Source organism: Trichechus manatus, unplaced genomic scaffold (assembly GCF_000243295.1).
Source record: "Trichechus manatus latirostris isolate Lorelei unplaced genomic scaffold, TriManLat1.0 scaffold00262, whole genome shotgun sequence".
In the NCBI taxonomy this organism is placed as follows: domain Eukaryota; kingdom Metazoa; phylum Chordata; class Mammalia; order Sirenia; family Trichechidae; genus Trichechus; species Trichechus manatus.
The window spans coordinates 1,655,167-1,675,107 of record NW_004444198.1 but is presented as its reverse complement, the minus strand read 5'-3'; the positions used below and the strand labels follow the sequence as shown (position 1 = coordinate 1,675,107).

The 19,941-nt window shown below is 36.9% G+C and overlaps 1 protein-coding gene across 3 annotated transcripts in view; it reads right to left on the bottom strand.

Moving 5' to 3' along the window:
* PTPN2 (protein tyrosine phosphatase non-receptor type 2) overlaps positions 1–19,941 on the bottom strand; it is a 141,868-nt gene that overhangs the window by 22,723 nt on the left and 99,204 nt on the right. For all 3 annotated transcript variants that reach the window (XM_012559543.2, XM_012559544.2, XM_023724826.1), the window contains exons 4-7: positions 19,370–19,468; positions 15,405–15,542; positions 7,705–7,914; positions 5,633–5,785 (exon numbers count right to left, since the gene is read on the bottom strand). In XM_012559543.2, the coding sequence (XP_012414997.1) occupies positions 5,633–5,785; positions 7,705–7,914; positions 15,405–15,542; positions 19,370–19,468 (600 nt within the window). The remainder of the gene's footprint in view (positions 1–5,632; positions 5,786–7,704; positions 7,915–15,404; positions 15,543–19,369; positions 19,469–19,941) is intronic.

Below are 19,941 nucleotides of genomic sequence, written 5' to 3'. Positions count from 1 at the left end.
CCAAGCCATGGTTATTTTCAATCGCCTCATATGCATGTGAAAGCTGGACAATGAATAAGTAAGACTGAAGAAGAACTGACACCTCTGAGTTACAGTGTTGGCGAAGAATACTGAATATATACCATGGACTGCCAGAGGAATGAACAAATCTGTCTTGGAGCAAGTACAGCCAGAATGTTCTTTAGAAGCGAGGATGGTGAGACTTCGTCTCATATACTTTGGACATGTTATCAGAAGGGACCAGTCCCTGGAGAAGGACATCATGCTTGGTAAAGTAGAGGGTCAGCGAAAAAGAGGAAGACCCTCAACAAGACAGGCTGACACACTGGCTGCAACAATGGGTTCAAGCATAACGACTGTGAAGATGGCGCAGGACCAGGCAGTGTTTCGTTCTGTTGTACACAAGGTCTCGAAGAGTCGGAATGGGCTCGACAGCACCTAACGAGACGTACATGTGAAAGTGCCTATGGTCATGTTTTGTAAATGTTCGAGGGAGAGAGGTGGAAGAAGAAGAGATGGAAAGTATATCTGGGTCCTGAATATGAAAGCAGTAACAACTGAACAGGCTAGAAGAAGGCAGTGGGGACCACTGTTCCTCCAAGTCCTTCTCAGGGCTGCCCATGTGTACTACTGTTTCTGGGAACACAACCACCATCTATCTCCCTCCCAGTGACAACAGCAGTAGAGGCAGCAGCAGAGGGAGTCAATGATTTTGCTACCTATGACTTTGACCCTGGCTCAACATGACTTTGTATAGTTAGGAAGACCCCCTTTCAAGTGTCCCAGATTCTATCATGGAAGCAAGAAGTCTTGAATCTAATAAATAAAACTCCATACTAATTGCCTAAGGATTTTAATGATCTTGAGCAGATATACAATATTGCCAGATGCACTTCTCTGGAACTTAAAGAACACTCATTCCCTGGAGCTACTTCTGTGCAAAATGGCACTGCTAAAAGCAATGACTGTATACTTAGATTTTTAAAAAATTCCCATAAAATCCATTCAGACAGTGGATTTGCTAGTTTCTAATTTGTTTCATTATCATACAAGGATAACTAAAAGCATTAAAGAGTAAATAAAAAGAAAAAGGCATTTTATCACATTACATCGTTCCAGATATAGCCAATTTATTAAGTTGCATAATTAATCTCTTCTTGTTTTATAATACCTGATACACAAAACACTTAGAAAATGTGAAGTTTTAAAATTTGTTATATAGTCAGTGGAGGACAGGAAGTAGTACAGGTTGGTACAATTTGGCTGGAAGATGAAGAACATGTAGAGTTTGACCCTGACAGCTATGGCTGGAAAGGAAGAAGGTTCTGAACTTAATCCAAGAAGCAACGGGGGAGAACTGAACACTCCTGAGCAAGGACCTAGTAGGACACAAACCATGTCCAGGAGGAATATTCTGTCAACAGTTAGAAAACTACTACAATGGAACACAAGAGTAAGATGTTTCCACTTTAGATGACTGTATCCATTTTCTTTCTTCCCTTGTTTAAAATGTTCAGTCTAAACAGCATTTTTGATAGTGAAGAGGATGCAGATAGTACTTATTACACACTATGCAGCTAATAGTGAGGCCAGGTAGTCTGGGTTGTCTATGCTCTAATCCTTCATGATTATCTGCATTATCCGAAAAGCTCAAGAATTTCAGAGACTGGATAGTTTAAGAAAGTACCCAATAAAAATCTTCAATTATCTCTAGAACTTCTGCTGGTTAATTTTTGAAGTTTTCACTCTTCACTGAGATTTAGTTCTAGTAACTTGGTCTTATTATATTTGGACAAAACTTAATAATGTCAATAAAAGTCATGATGCCAAAACCCAGGTCTTACCGGATCATTTCCCAGACTCTGTCACCAATTCAGAATCTGCCCACAAGCATGAAGCAAAGAAGGAAAATAACTTCAGAAGGAATAAAGAGAGCTATTTAATGCTAGCGAATTAAAAAAAACAATGTCGTTTTGCCATGTCTCTCGATGAAGCTAATGTATTGGAAATTTTACTAAACTACAACCTATTTCATGTTCTCATTTTGAGGCCGGGAGTAGTGTTATCTAGAGTATGGTTTGTAATCTGTCTTTCTCATACCTTGGCTCCTGGTGAGTTATATTCCTTGGTGTCATGCGTTGCTGTGAGCAACTGCCTACATACTGCTTATGACTCTATCCTTTCCTCTGCCAATGAAGGAAACATGACAAAGAGTGAGTAAAAATGACGTAATTAAACTTGGGACCCACTGTATTCTTCTTACAGTATATAATTTACATTTAAGACTTCATTAGTAGTATCAAATTCCCAGCTACAGATTTTACATCAGTTCTAAATTGCCAAAGCAGACTACTTACTCTGGGAGGTTTAATGTCATCACTGAAATTGGGAGTTTGCTAAGAAATATGTGGTAATACCAGCAAGTATTTCATGTATTTATGCCCACCTTGTATCGAAAAGGAGCCCTGGTGGCGCAGTACTTAAGAGCTTGGCTGCTAACCAAAAGGTCGGCAGTTTGAATCCACTAGCCGCTCCTTGGAAACCCTATGGGGCAGCTCTACTCTGTCCTCTAGGCTCACTATGAAACGGAATCAACTGGATGGCAACGGGTTTTGGGGTTTGTATCAAGAAAGATATAAGGCAAACAGATACCATTAGAGAGACAACAAGAAATTATTTATACTTATCTAGGTAGGTCAAGGTCATTGGAGGTTTTCTGTAAATGAATACAAGCTATTCATTTGAGTACAATTATATACATTTACTAATTTTAAATACACACGATCGCTTTAGATGTGTAATACTAAGAGCTATCCATTGTCTCTACAAGTTTTAAAATTACTTTATATCCACATATGCCAGAAGTATTCACAGAAAAACTATACCCAATAATGAAAATACCACTTGTATCCTATAAAAGATTGAGGGGGAAGGCAGATGGCCGCTTTGAAAAAAAGTACCAGAGAAGAATTACATGCGTGGAGTGTGGTCGAGCGGAAAGACATTCTCTAGAGATACAAAGGTTCAAGTGATGCCCCTACACTGCAAAGAAGCTTCCTTCTTTCTTCTTACAAACATTAGTTTTTCCCAAAAAACAGAGGCAGAGAAGATAAAGTATACGGGCATAGAAAAACTAGGGTCTTCACAAATTGGCTATCACATCCTCATATGACAAACAAGATACTTTTACAGGCTACAGTTATATTCATTTAGTTTTGGGTTTCTACATTAACAGAGTAACTTTGGATCTTTCTAACAGCAAGATTTTATGGTATCAGATTTTGGGGAATCAAAAATCTCTTAGATTTCAGCTGTAGGCTAAAGTTCTAGCACAGCATTACAAATGAAATACGATGTGAGCCACATATATAATTTAAAATTTAAAGTAAAGAAGTAAAGCTAATTTTTAACAGTGTTTTATTTAACTCAATATATCAAAAAATATTATCACTTGAACATTTAACCAATATTGTTTAAATTATTAAGATAATTTACATTATTTTTGTATTAAGTCTTGAAAACCCGACCCGTATTTTACATTTTAAGCACATCATGATTCAGACTAGTCACATTTCAAATGCTCAGGGGCATATGTGGTTAATGTACTTGGGCAATACAGTTCTAGGAGGAGAAAAACAAAGAGAAAAATATCCCAGAGAGTGTGAGCCACAGCACAGTGTATGGCAATTGAAGAAAAATTAATGCATTTATGTAAAACAAGCAAACAAATCCATATAAATAAACACAGATTCCTAGAAGAATACGTGCATGTTAAAATGGCTACAAATTTGGTGGTAGGTGAGTTAAAGGGGACTTTCACTTTGTAAGCTATACACTTCCACACTGTTTGAAATTTTTATAGCCAACATGAATTCATTCATTATTTTTATAATAAAAAAGAATCTCACAGCACTGAATAAATCACAAGAGCTCTGCTAAGATCATTTGTGTGGAAATTACCCTCAGCGGGCAATGGGTTTTTCTGATCCTGAGCACCGCAAAAATAGACATTTCCAGTGTCCTACCTGGAACGCAGGCAGAGAAGGCCTTTGGCTTGAAGAGGGTGCTGCTGATGCTGATGTTGAGACAGACTGATGGACACACTATACCACATAAATTGGGACAAAAAAAATTCCTCCTAGCCACAAACTGTGCTGTCATAATAAAGACTCCACAAAAAAGTATGATCCTAAAACCCATCCCTATAATGTAAAAGATCCTCAAAGTAACTAAGAAAATATTCTAAAACTGAAGAGACAAAAAAAAAAAAAAAAGTGGGCGGGGGGGAAACGATTCCAAGGACAGCACATTTTCTCCCCCAGTTACTCAATCTGTGAGCACAACCAGGAAATAAGCAATGAAAGGCAACTAGGTAAGCTATAAAGGTATGTGGAAAAAGTTTGATTTCACTGTTTGACCTTTCTTAAACTCCAGATTTAAGAGAGTAAAAAGCTCAGTGATATAAAAATGAGAAATTTTACTAATCTTAAAACATGTGAGATAACTTTTACTTCTCCTAAATCACTGTTCATTGGCCAAGGAATCCCAGCAAAACATAATTTTTTCAAAGCTTGACTTCTGAAGTAGGGTGTAGTGCTCTGTGGGTTCATACTATATTTCTACACACTAAGTATTTTTACTGACTAACGGCATTGAGTTATCTAATGTTTCTTAAAAAATTTCTTTAGTGCTTATTATAAAGGTTTGAACTAAAGCTTTTAATAAAACTTTAAATATTGATAAAATATAATGAAGTTTGACTTGAATAGTTAAAATAGACAAAAAAAGGGAGCTATGAATCAAACAAAGTTTAAGAACATTTTAATATTCCTATGAAATCTATACATTTAGCTACTATACTTATTTCCATTATAACAGATGATCTAAGTGATAAAAGGCTTATTCATAATATTCCAGTGTTGGCTAATAATCATAGCAACTACAGAACTAGTAAATGGGTTCCTATCTGAGAAATACACTGAAAAAGATTCTGAAAGATGTACTATTATGTCCAACGTGATTAGATCAGATAACAAGAGGGGGGTCTACTGTTACTTCTCCATGTCCATTTTACATTTTACATTAGTGTATAATACAGATTTTTGATAACCAGTCCTTGAACTTAGCTTCTGCAAATATGGAATAAAAATATCTTCATGAGAATAAAGCTACCGACCAGAGAAAATATAAAATAAAATTTTACTGAAATTTCATTATGTCTGCCATAGTATTCAAGTTGCTCTGTGTTATTAAGTAAAATATTATATAAACCAAATCCTCTATAATCCCAAATTAGGTTTTTAATGGGAAAAAAGAACCTAAACTTTCTGGTTTATTTTAATAATTAAATGTGTAAACCCACCTTACATGAGAATTTAGGTTTCTTTAATGGAATCTTGCTCCCACTAGGGCTTTTAAGTAACACATAGGATTTAACATGAGGCTGAGATGTGTATGAGGAAGTGGGCCTAAATTTTACAACTTTAAGATGACTGGCTGGATTTACCACATTAATGTAAATATACTTTTTGAAAGGAAGGGCAAGATAAATGCTTAAGTCGAGTACAGTTATGTGATGTTACTCGTATTTAACTATAACAAGTGGGTACATTTTTCTTCTTACAAAGTTTACCTGTATATCTGAATCTCCCTTTATAAACTTTGCTCCTTCTATTATAGCCATGTATGAGAATCTGAGTTGATCTGGTGTCTGAATAAGTCCCATTCGATATTTTCTCATATTCAGTAACACTTGTTTAATGTTAATATCATTTCCTTTTTCCATCTGCAAGAAAGGTGAAAATAATTCAAGCCTTTTGTTGTTAGAGTCCAGGAAACAGGTAATGCAGGACTGCTGCTAAAATTTTGCTATTCACCGTGCTCCTCCAGAAGAAAAGGATAATTTAACACCTTAGCAGTAAATGCTGTGAACACAACAACCATCCCAATCCATCCATCCTCCCCCACATCTCAGTATATTCTTCAAGTAGTAGACAGAAGATTTTTTATCCTTTGGCTGACTCAAACCTGACTGCAAACCAATCATAGTAATCTCATTCATTTGGACAGTAGTGGTCAAAGGATTTATGACCAGTTCTGGCTAATATAAGGGTAAGTCTGCCAAGATTAGTTTTTTCTTCTTAAAAAAAAAGGAAAAGAAAAGAAATCTTGGCATGAGCAAACCTTTTTGCCCATGGCCCTTCCCCTTTCATGATGTCTGGATTATAGACATAGTGTGGTGTCTGGGTATCCTGCAGCTGTCTAAAGATGCTGGAGAAGAAAAGAGACAGAAAGAGACCAGGTCCGTGAGGAAACTGTTGAGCTACTACACCAACTCTGAACTACAGGTCTGGTATTATAAAAAATAATTTCCCCACCAATAAAAATTTTGCTGAAGTTATAGTTGGCAGGGTCTTTGCTATTTACCTGAATGCATTCCTAAAGGCCCAAACACGGAGTCTAACTTTAATGTTCATGATTAATACGGTAGATATCAGAGTTTTTAAATATTTAAAGTTCACTTTAATGTTTAACGATCCAATTTTTGATGACATATGCTACAACAAGCAGAGTGGTAAAGTAATACAGTATATGTAGCAAGACTCAACTGTTCCTAATTTCTACCTTTCATCAGAAATGAAAGTCTGAAATGTCCTACCAAGAATATCACTCCTTTGATCAAGACGTCTGTTAAAATATGTGTGTTTGCCAGGAATGATATTAGTAAGTGATTTCATCTGATAACTTACTTTGTGCTAGCTGTCATGTTAGAAAGCATAGGAATGCTCAGAAAAGTGCAATGAAGCATAGCTAAGTTTTACAAGGACAGACAAGAGATTAACAGAAGAAGGAAAGACAACACGGGACCTTAACGCCAGGGTTCAGGTAACCAATATACTAATGCCTAGGTTACTAATAATCTTAAAACAAGCACAGGGACGTAAAAAGTAAACTACAGAGAATACTGACTAGATTAATATGAAAGTCAAGGCAGAAGGGATTATAGATGGCTTAGATTCAATAAAAGGAGGGAGAAATGAGAAAAGTTAGAAGGTGCATTAGGGTTAATAGAAGGCCCCTGTACCCTAAATAAGGAAAAGTGGACTTCCTTAAAAGAGAAGGCCTGTATCCAGGCTGAGGGTGGGAATGGGCTGGTAGAAAAACAACACACCTGTGGGGGCATAGATAAGAATCTCAGGGGAATAATAACAATACCAACATTTACTGAGTACTTAGAATATACCAGGGACTCTTCTACATGTTCTGAATGTATTAGTTCATTTAATTCTTGCAACAATTCTGAGGTTAAGAACTATCGTTATCTCTAGTTTGTAAATAAGGAAATGAAGGCAAGAGAGGTGATGTACTTGTCCAAGGAGGAAGGAATTCAATATTATACATCCATTTATATTTGAGAAAAAGGGAAGGGGGAAAGGACCTATTATTTTTGTAATATAAAGCAACCAGAAAAAAATCTTCTTGGGGATACCTAGAATTATCTTGGACATATCTCTACCAGTCACAAGGAAAAGGCAACTGAAAGGGTGGAAGTGAGATTTTTAGGTTTTTCCAAAAGGCGGCAGAATTCAAAGTCTGAAAAGCACAGATCTGGAATACTGACATCAGAGCTTAACTCTGCCAGCAGAAAAACAAAACAAAACAGAAAATAAAGGAGATGAAAATTAAATCATAAGACGCACTTACCAAAATAAGACAGGTGTCTACTAGGGAAAAAGTGCCAGACCGCCCGATGCCGGCACTGCAGTGAATTACCACGGGCCCGTGCTCAGGGTTCAAGGAGCCAGATTCTCTCACTTTAAACAAGAAATTGAGAAATGAAGCTGGCGATTCAGGGACTCCAAAATCTGGCCAGGTGGTATAATGAAAGTGAGATATTGTTCTGGTTTCACCACTCTACAAAGTGAAAATCAAGGGGAAGGGGAAAGTTAGTTCTAATTTCTTTCTTTCAAAAACCTATTTCAGAAAGATTCTATACTTCACATAATGCTTTTAATCTGTATGGACCTTCTGTACCATGACTTTTTCATTTGGTTTTGGATAATCACTTGTACAAGCTGGGGAAGATTTTCTTTAGGGGAATTTGGAATATTAACACTAAACCCTGTTTGAACCCATTGCCGTTGAGTAGATTCTGACTCATAGCGACCCTACAGGATAGAGTAGAATTGTCCCATAGAGTTTCCAAGGAGCAGCTGCTAGATTCAAACTGCTGACCTTTTGGTTAGCAGCTGAGCTCTTGACCACTTCAGGGATCGATATTAACAGTGACACTTACACAACACTTACTGTTTGCTTTAACTCACACATCATGAGTGGATTCCTTTTTTCTAGTTTTAAAAATATTCTACCAGTACAATCTTATACCCTTCAATGTTTTTTTAAGAATTCCAGAGGTTTAAAAAAATATAATCTTCCCTTTATAAATCTTTTAGATTCTGCTATACAGGAGCCCTGGTGGCGCAGTGGTTAAGAGCTCGACTGCTAACCAAAAGGTCAGCAATTCGAATCCACCAGCTAGCTGCTCCTTGGAAACCCTATGGGGCAGTTCTACTCTGTCCTATAGGATCGCTATGAATCGGAATTGATTCGACAGCAACGGGTTTTTATACAGGCACAGAGAAGTGACTCAAGAATTAAAGTAAAAGAAATAATCTCTACATTTGTAACCGAAATCGCTCTTGTACTTGCTGCCTGTCTCCATGGTAATAACTTCCAGTCCTAAAACTGCTTATATGCTTTTGCTGATGTGCTAAGATGGTTTACAAACATACTGAATGTTTCCTGTCTCTTAGGGCCTGCCTGACACTCACTTATTCATCAGGAAAATCACTTTCTGGATATTCCTGATGATCTTTATTTCTGACTAACTTGTGACAATGTTTCTTACCTTTTGCCAGCCAATTACCCTTTGCCTTACACTCTTCATTTTTGTAAACTTTTAGCAGCAATCCTTGAACATGTCTTTGCACAATTTTTTCAGTTTTATGATAGGATGTTTTTGGAGGAGAGAAGGCATAGAAGCAATATTTAAAAAACTGAATATCTAAATGAATAACAGCTAGGTTATTATAACATCCAGTTCTCAATAAAAATAATCAAATTAGAAGTTACCTTTCATTTTTAAAATCAAAATTGTCTTATTTGTTTTTTAGTAGAAATTAAGACTACTGAACCCCAGGTTCAGTTATATGAAGAACACTGGTAAAATACACTGCAAAAATTTTTTAAAAAGTTTTTTAGAACTATATACTTTTAATGACCAATTCTTCTTATTATCTAGCTTTAGTCCAAACATACTGTGATCCATAGGTTCTTAATATCCTGAGGGCACTAGAAGATTTCCCCATTATTAACTTAAATAATCATCATCATTTCTAAGCTTCAAAACATTTCCCTTTAAATGCAAATTAGGTATGCTAAGGGAAAGAAGCCAGATTCAAAGCTACATATTGTATAACTGCACTTATAAGACATTCTGGAAAAGACAAAAATTATGAGAACAGAAAACAGAACAGTGGTTGCCAGAGGCTGAAGGTGAGAGGCTGGTTGGCTGCCCACAAGCAACAGGAAATTTTAGGGGGGTGACAGAACTATTCTGTTATCTTGATGGGGTGGTTACACAACCAAAAACCCGCATAACTGAGTACCACAAAGCGTAAATTTTACTGGATGCAAAAAAGTGCATTAATTTACTGCATTAAAAAAGGAATTAAAAAAAATCCAAATTAAGAAAGGGAGACTGCAGTTTCCTTTTACAAAGCAGTTAAGTGGACCGTAACAACTCGATACACGAATAACAATGGCCTAAAAGGGTTGGTCTTTGATTAGCCCAGGGAGTCTAAGATTCCAGTGTGACTTCTTAGGGACAACTGCCCTTTGAGCTCCACAGGGTGCAGGCCCCACGTGGGTGCAGTCCCCACCTGGGGGCAGACTCACTTACTGCATCACCTCCTGGCTCAAAACCTGTGGTTATTCCACAGTCCTGAGCAACAGTTTGCTTTTTCTTTGTTTGTGTAATTCTGGCTGAAGACTAGTGGTCACTTAATTTTCTTCAAATATAGGTCATACTGTCTTGAATACATAAAGCCAGTTCCCAGAAATGCTAATGACTGTATAATACAGTCTTCCCTAATGGATTTTCAAAAAACAGTGTTTTTCTTTCCCTACAGAACCATACTAAAGGACTTCTTGAAAGGTTACTTTTGACTAATTTACTAAAACAGGATTCTAAAAACACAGCTCACAAAATCATATAATTCAGAGCTACAAAGGACCACATAAAGTAATAAGATCCATATGTTTACTATACTGGTACAGAGGACATGTCTACATGTGTGACCATACCCTCTCCCCTCTTTTTTAAGCTGGGGAGAAAAGAAAAGAAAACTGGGAGGGAAAGGGGCTGCCAAAGGACACAAAGCTAAAACCAAACACACTCCACATTCAGAATTTACAACTCCTGACAGACTTCTAGTCCAAGCCTTTGGAAGCATCCTTTCTTTTTCCTCAATCACTGAGTCACATCATTCTCTTCTGTCACATCCAATTGTCCCTTCCACTGCTCCCCCACTGTCACATCCACAGTTCAGGGGCCATCCCAGTCTCTCGCCTGCCGACACTGACCCGCCTGGCTCTCTCTGTAAGACTTTGCAGTATGTATGCTACACTCCGCACAAAAATTTCAGTGGCTTGTCTTTCTTTTTATAGCAAAATCTCATTTACATTTTTGAAGGAGAATTACAAATTTAAAGTTGCTGAATAAGGATATCAAGCTTGTTATAATATATATGAAGGTCAGGCAGGTAATCTATGAGGTGAGTAGGTATAAGACAATGGGGAGCTGCTAGGTCTACGGCAATTTCAGTATATGCCTTTGTCTAAAGCCATTCAAATTCAAGTTAATAATAATTATTACACACACAAATTATTATAAAAATATATACAGTTCTATGGGCCCAGACCCACAGTACACTTGAGGTACAAAGATCATGTTTCTAAAATGGAATGTTTTTACCAAGCCTCAGTTCCAGCATTCGTAAACAGGACTAATAACAGTACTTACAAGGCTGCTGTGAGGAATAAATGAATGAAACACATGGATGTAAAGTGTCTGACATTTGCCTGGCACGTGGTAAATGATAAACAGACACTGGCAATTTCTAAAATAATCAGACTCACTAATCAATTTTACCGTGGCCTCAAAAAAGCTCTAATCAATTATAAAACTACACATTTTCAACTTCTTCACTTATTACTTCCTCTACAACTACAGAATCACTGAGTCTGTCAATGCCATCTCCTAAGTGTATTTCCAGTTTGTACCCTCACTGTCATGACATTAGTTCAGCCCCCCACTGATTTTTCCAGGATCCTTATATTGGCAGTATTAAATATTTAGTTACTGAAATTCACTCTGAAAGAGGAACAGAACTCACCAGACCAGGAGGCGAGGAGAGTGACAGGAAGAGACAGGCGTGGGGTGCATTCTAAGCAGAGGGAGAAGAATAGACAACGGTGGGGCCCCAGGGAGCAGACGTGTTTGACAAGTGTAAGTAGTTCAGCACGAACCAATCCTGATGCCTGGAGGAGATGAAGGCCGACGAGCTGGCCGGCCAGGCCAGGCCAGACAGAGCTTTCTGCTTTGGACATGGACTTTCTTTCATGACTGACAGGGACCATGGAGGGGTTTTGAGCAGTATGGTGGAAGGAGCACATCTGTGTTCTACAATAACCACTCAGGTGTGTTTGACCATGGACCTAGTGCTATGGCAGAGGGGAGGACAAACACAGCAGACAAGGATCCTGCACAGGGTGAGTTAAAAAAGACTACTTTGTTTTCTCCCCCAGTTGTCACTGAGTCGAATTCGACTCGTGGAACCCAATGTATGTCAGAGTAGAACTTTATTATATGGGGTTTTTGATGACTGTGATCTTTTGGAAGTAGATAACCAGGCCTTTCTTCCTAGGAATGTCTGGGTGGATTCGAACTGCTAACCTTTTGGTTAGTAGCCAAGTGCTTAACATTTGCACCACCCAGGGACTCCTCAAAAACTTTGTTATGGAGTCAAAATTATACACACACAATGACTGAACAAGCCAGTAAAATGGTAAAATTAATCCTGGAGAGAAGTGTAAGAAGAGTCACAGCTGTTAGGAATGAATGGGACATGGACTATTAGGAAAGATCTAAGTAAGAGGCAGGCTACAAGGGGGTACTGAGGATGCACAGGAGATAAACAAGCAGAGACGGGGTGCTGGGGCATTACAGGTAGGAGGGACTGTTTAAACTATTCTGAATCAAGTCACAGCTCAGCACCATACTGATTAGGCACCCACCCTGGGAACAGAAGACAGTCAGCATTACAACAGTATTCCTGGAACTCAATCAACATAAAGCTGGCCAACAGTATTACGGAAAACAGAGAAGGGCAAATAAAAAAGAAAAATCTGCAAGACAAATACGCACTCTAGCTGACGTTATATTTAAAAAGCTCCTCAGAATTATCTCTATAGTTTTAGCCAAGGGCCCACGGTGAAAGCACAGATGGAGTCCCTGCTCATTCAGGGGCACATTCAGGGGGCAAAGTTCAAACTCTTAGCTTTAAATGAGACACGGGAATGGGCCCCTGGTGTGCAGCTTTACTGCTCAGTTAGACTCACGTCTCTGAGAAGAGCAGGGCATGCTTAGATGACAGCTGTGGGCCCAGACCTGTTAACAGATTCATTTCAGACATGTTCAGAAGCAAAATGGTTTTCTACAGCCCAAGTACCTCAATGAAGATCTGCGGGCTGAGGTTGGCTATCACTTTCCTACTTCATCACCTTCTCTCACTCCCTTGTTATTCTTTTCTGCTTCAATTTGTTCTTTTTAACTGCCCCTTGCTCCTGCAGTCTTTCTTAATTTTTTAATATCACAAACAAAACAGCTGAAAATAACAAAAGGTAACAACTGCGGATACTGCACTATATCTTAGGTTTTGCTGTAGTATTTACTCAGTGGATTCTTTCAGCGAGAGATAGGTACATTATTACCCCCATTTTACAGATGACAAAACTGAGGCACAGAGGTTAATCAATGTGACTCAAGTCACACAGTCAGAAGTTGCAGTCACGATTTAAACTCAGGTGATTTGGTTCCAAATGCAGTTATATAATTCTCTCTCGTACTAAAATGCTACTTTATTCTTCTAACTTTCCTAGTTCTTAATAAAAATTATAAAGTATAAAATAAACAAATTGTTGCTGTTCTATTATGGTGGACTCTGAACTCAGATCAATAAGAAATACAGTGATCACTTGATTATACCACACAGTAGTTAGCAACTAAATCATAAGCGGTTTAGCCAACTCACATGATGGCCTCAACTTTAAAAGATGCTTTATATACAAGAATTTTCCTTGACAACAATTAGCATCTTTTTCAGAAGGTCATTAGAAGTTAGGAGACCTGGATTTGAGTTCTGGTCTGTCACTTATTAGTGAAGTAAGCTAGGAAAAACTCCTATAGTTTAATGAGTTTTAGTATTTTATTTTTGTTTATATGAAATATAGGGATAATAAGAATATTTACTCTATCCATGTTATAGGAAGACTGTGGGGTCAAATAAGATATACATGAAAGTGCTTTGCAACCTGATAACAAAATACAAAAGTTGTTCTATGTTTATTATTATTTGCGATAAAATCAATTCTCATTTAGGATTGTTTCAGAAACAGGGAAATGCATCTATGTCCCTCTCCATCTGAATCAAATTTACAGTTGTATGCAGAAGAGGTACCTGGGATAAATACCAAGAGAAGATGACTCAACAAACTGGGAGAAGTTTGTGGAAATGCAGTTCCGTTTCTGGGAATGAGCACTGTACAATCCAGGATCAAATAGTTATTAATGTATCTCAAGGCAGTTTAAGACACATGTAAATGGAATGGAGCCCTGGTGGCACTGTGGTTAAGAGCTGCAGCTGCTAAACAAAAGGTCAGCAGTTCGAATCCACCAGCCTCTCCTTGGAAACCCTATGGGGCAGTTCCACCCTGTCCTATAGGGTCGCTATGAGTTGGAACTGACTCGATGGCAACGGGTTTGTTTTTTTGGTAAATGGAATGATTGGTGCAAAATAAATGAAGTAATGAAAATTTGTAAATCTAAGCCTTATAATTCCCAGCCTTGAGCCTTCTTAGGTGAACTAAGAGATCACAACAGTCTGAGGCATGGGGGCTAAGAAAGCTGAACAAAAAGAAAAGTAGAACCTGGGCCTCAAGCACATAGCACGCAACTGTGCTTACTGTATGCAGTAAAAAAGAGGTGTCCCAAGAGATCAACTGCAAAGGTATTTCCACACATCTAAAAAGTACTTACATATATCCCTTCTCTTTTCTATTGCTCTTCTTTGGGATGGGGGTGGGGGGTGCTAATGATCATATGTAAACCACTTAATTCACTTCGTGGTGAACTAAAACAATATCTCACTTTACAGACTACACACATTCCTGAAGTCATTTTTGGTAAAAAAAAAAAAAGAAAAAACAAAAAACCATTTTCCTATCGTTTCTAATTGCATCTAAGAATTACTCTCATTTTATATATTTTCTAACTTATTCTAATTACAGCACAAAGAAGGCAGAAGAGATAAATGGGAAAAGGAGAAGAAATGTCTTGATAACCAGCTTAACAACTGCACGTTTACAATCCATCCTCTATATGTATCTCAACCAAGTACCAAGGAAAAATTTCACATATTTCTGGAAAAAAATCCAAGTATGTTCTTGCGACCAGATGCTACACTTATTTCACCACTGCTTCTAGTTCAGTAATGACAAATTTCTGGTGAATCAGCTTAGTTCATACCATTCCAGTCCATCCTTTTCTTGATTAGCTTGCTACTCTCAGTAGTCATTCGTACTAGCAGTTCTCATTTATTGGGCATCTATTCTGTATCAGGTGATTTGCACAGATGACTTCATGTGATTCTACAACAGTCCTGTACGGTAGGACTACAACCCCCATTTTGAACTGGAGGAAAAGGTTCAGGGAGGTTGAGGAACAGGTCCAAAGTATGCCTCTACTAAGTAGCAGAGCTGGATTTGAATACAGGTTTACTCGATTCTAAAGCCCTCTCTCTTAATCCACAATTATTAGTAATTACTTACCTTCAATCCTAAAATATCAACCTGAACTTTGAAATCCCTAGTTTCTAGGGTTTTTTGATAGTTCTCAGAGAGCTACCACATAGGTGAACACACTGAAAACAAATGGTTATGACTAGATAATTTTATAGCTATTACCCATATGGATGTGATACATCAAACTTCAATCCGATAACAAATAGTAACTCTTAAAATCATCATTATAAAGTCCAAACTTTTAGGCATGAAAAGAGTCTTACATTGGTATTTTCTAATTGTAGTAGATGTACTGTATAGTATGATTTCACATCTTCTGATAAGAACTTCACACTGAATCCTGTTTCTTTAAACAGCATCTCTTGCTCATCTTTTGTTGGCCAGTACTGTGCACATTTAACCTAAATTTAAAAATATGTATATGATTTCTTAAATTTAAGAACATTATGAAGCCATAAAAAGTTGAAATAGGAAAATAAACCACACACATACATGTTACATTTTTGTCAAGTACACAAACATAAGAACAGTCACCACTATATTCAATGTTTAATGTATTTTAGTAAGATTGGTATTTTATAAAGCTGATTTGTAAAATGTTCCTCTAATTTAGAAACAAACAGTTATAGATATCATGTTGGTAAAATAAAAATAAAATTTTAATTTCTAAAGCATGAAGCCAACAGACTGAGGCAAGCTGAGATTAAAAAGTCATTTCATTAGAATACAATACCAGAAAAACATCCTTTTAAAAAGTCCTTTCTCCTTTTCTAAATCATAAATAGCTACAAATAACATACAATAAAAATGTCCCCAAAATAAATGGATACTATGACCTAATACTTCAAAAGGTACTAAAAGACATTAAAAATTATAAAGAAGTGAAAAAGCATGAATGAAAATTAGAATTCAGAAATGAAGTAATAGAAGACAGTAAATAATAGAACAGTAAATAGACAGTAAATAATAGAACAAATAATTTCATAAATTTAGATTAAACTAAAAGGAACTATAAGATTAAAGTAAATAAACACAACAGGTAATGGCTTAAGAGAAAAAGAAAGGGGAAATTTTTTTAAATAAAAAAGGAACGAAGAGAGACAAATAGGAATAGAGAGAATGTGCCAAATATAGAAGATAGGAAAAGAAAATTCAGCATATGTATAATTGAAAAAAAACCTATTGCCATCAATCAACTGCAACTCATAGTGACCCTACAGGACAGGGCAGAACTGCCCCACGGGGTTTCCAAGGAACGGCTGGTGGATTCCAACTGCGGATATTTGGTTAGCAGTCTGAGCTTTTAACCACCGGGGCTCCATATGTATAATAGGGGGACCCAAAGAAGAGAGGGAAAGCAATCAAGGGAACAGAAGAAATATTAAGAACTATAATTTAAAAAATCTTTCTTAAAAGATGATTCAAAATGTAAGATTACAATTTCTAGCCAATCAGTGAAAAAGTGGTGCTTTCAATGATTCTACCCATTTTGTGATGTTGATATATATTGATGATTCTGTAACCTTCCTTGGACTTGGGCAGACATGGCTCTGGCAGCATGCTTGTCCACTTTGCATTTTTGTCCTTTCAAATATATGCCAAATAAAACTTTCTTTTTACGTTAAAAAAAAAGAAAAAAAAAATCTTTCTTAAAAAACAAGAGATTTGAAACCGCATACTGAAAAATCACACTGTAAACCTGGGAAAAATGAACTAGAATGACCAACATCATGACACATTTGGGAAAAATTAATGGGCTTTAAAGAATAAAAAATACTTCTGGTACCTAGGTAAAAAGAAAAAGTGACTTAAAAAGGAAATAAAATAAGATGTCCACTTGACTTTGACAGTAATTTGTAATGTCAGAAGGAAAGGGAGTAATATATTTAAATTATGCAAAGAAAAGCAAATGTGAGCCAGGGATTTTATAGCCTGCCAAACTGACTTTAAAGTGTTAAGAAACAAACTGTCATTAACATGTAAGAACTTAAGGACTATAAAGCTCATAAAGCCCTTCCTTAGAAATTCGTTAGAGAATGTGCTTTAGACAGTCAGAATGACTGCAGAGACATTAACAAAGACTGATGGTGAATATTAAATACATATTTACATGGAAAGCTAAGATTAAATAAGGGATATAAGAGAGAGACTGCAGTATTCTATATGTTCTGACAACGTAGATAATGTACAATTAAAAAAGAAAACCAGAAGAGAATGGGAAGAACATATAAAAATTTTTGAACTATTTTCAGTAATTATTTTGCTGGTAGGGTTGATATTGTTATTATGAGTATGCTTCATGTGTAATAAGGGACAAAGTAAATGAATCATTATAAGATATTCTACACTGCTGACATCTTGGAGAAATCAGGACTTTTTTTGTTTGGAAAAAGTAAGCAACGGTATAAAATAGAAAGGGTTACGCCAACCTCTACAGTCCTAAATTTGACTTGGAAATATCAGTATGAACTCTTGAGAAATATTATCTTGAAACACACACATATTTTTGCCTTAGCTCTGTGCACTGAAAAGGCTCTAAAAACAGTGACCGACACAGTAGGAATAAACAGGTTATTTTTATTGTGATCTTCAAATAACCACTGCTCATTAAAAGAAACCAAGACTTCTTAGAGGAATGGCTGTCTCCAGATCTGAGGCAGGAAGAATACAAGAGGGTCCTGTAATATGTAGCCATTCTAGATAGCAAGAAAGGATTTAAAGACTATCTAGCTTTATGTTAAAACGATTCAGGGCCCAAACTGAAGAAATTTCTTCTAGTTTCAAAGATGGGACAATTTGACCATCAATAAGGATAACTGCAACAGAGTAAAATGAATCAAATGTTTTAATTTCATGAGTTCGTAATCATTCACCCTCCACCATCTAAAAAAAACCTAACTGGTCACCTGCTGAGGACACTAGGGAATAACCTTATTTTAAAAATTGCCTTTTCTACATAAAAGTCATCAACTAACTATAATGGGAAGCTTCTTTTCACAAAATTATTCTAACAGCAGCTGAAGAAGGAATGACATAATTAGAATGTCACTATTTTGTAACCCCCTAATGAATCGAAGGACTCAGCATTAACCAACGATGCTGTTAATATCATAAAAAGAAAGACAACCAGACATCATGGGCCTTGTGATGAACACCACAACACCTCCCCATTAGGTAATCTTTCCACAGCTAACTAAATCTGAATCTTATTAAGCATCTGGACCAAACATCACAAATATAATTTCTCATTTCCAGTGGTAGTCTAAATTAATCATATAGTTTGCAATATTGCTCAAACTGCTCAAACTGACAATGTCATCATCACTTAAGTTTTAAAGCATATTGGAGATCATGAAAAACCACAGTAAATAACCATCCACATGTTGCTGGACACTCTGGTATGTCAGTGTCACGTCAGGGAAGAGATCGATCAGGCCTTCTCACACTCATTGACAAACCAAACCAAAAAAGCCAAACCCACTGCTGTCGAGTCAATTCTAACTCATAGTGACCCCACAGGACAGGGCAGAACTGCCTCAAAAGGGTTTCCAAGGAGCGGCTGGTGGATTCGAACTGTCAAACTTTTGGTTAGCAGCTGTAGCTCTTAACCACTGCACCACTAGGGCTCCCACTGACTGACAAACCAGTAACTATTAATTTAGAATTAGGAATCTGAGTAAGTAGAACAGTCCAAGATCTTAAAGCTGGAAGAGACCTTCTTGATAATATTTTCCAATTTGCTTGCTTGACAGAAAAGGAATCTAAAGCTACAGAGTTAAAAAAGCAAAGTTACATCACTAATAGGCATTGTGTTTAAATCATAATTTAAAATTTCAATAAATTCGTACTTGCCCATATTTATTGTTCTCATGACCTTAGAACCAACAATTAGAAACAAAATCTGTTATTTAAAATCTTTTACAAAATTTCCAAGATTTTGATAATAACAAATTGTCAAGATTCTAATAAAGCTTAGGGATTTGAAAGATCTATGGTATATATCACCACTAGTTAGTACTTGTTCAATTATATTTATATCTTGGAAATTAGTGGTCTCCAACTGTCATTTAAATAAAGTAAAAAAGGAAAGGGATAGTTTAGTTCTTCCTGCCAGAAACATTCTGGCCACTAGATGTTAGTAATTAAAGGCCAAAACTAAAAATGAAAACATTTATAAGCTAATGATCACACGCAATACACTAAGTTATAAATATCAAATATTACTCACCGATTCTTTCTCTACAACTCGGTTTAGCATGACAACTGCTTTGGTCTTCTGCTGCCAAACCATGAGCCAGAAATGACAACACGTATTAGGAAGTGGACCCTGTAAGAATGGAGAAGAAAATGTAGGTAAGGGAAAGGGGATGGTAAAGGGCGAGGCTCATGGAAAACTTCAAGTATGCTCCTGGTTTGAAAACAATGTACTGGATCATAAGTAAATCAAGACTTTAAATCCACTTGAATTAAAAAACAGGCCTGTCCACTGGTCTCACCCCTTTGGGAGCAAGGGAGAATGAAGAAAACAAATACAAGGAGAAGATTAGTCCAAAGGACTAACGGACCACAACTACCACGGCCTCCATCAGACTGAGTCCAGTACAACTATATGGTGCCCGGCTACCACCACTGACTGCTCTGACTGGGATCACAACAGAGGGTCTTGGACAGAGCTGGAGAAAAATGTAGAACAAAATTCTAACTCACAAAAAAAGACCAGATTTACTGGCCTGACAGAAATTGGAAAACCCCAAGAGTATGGTCCCCGGACACCCTTTTAGCTCAGTAATGAAGTCACTC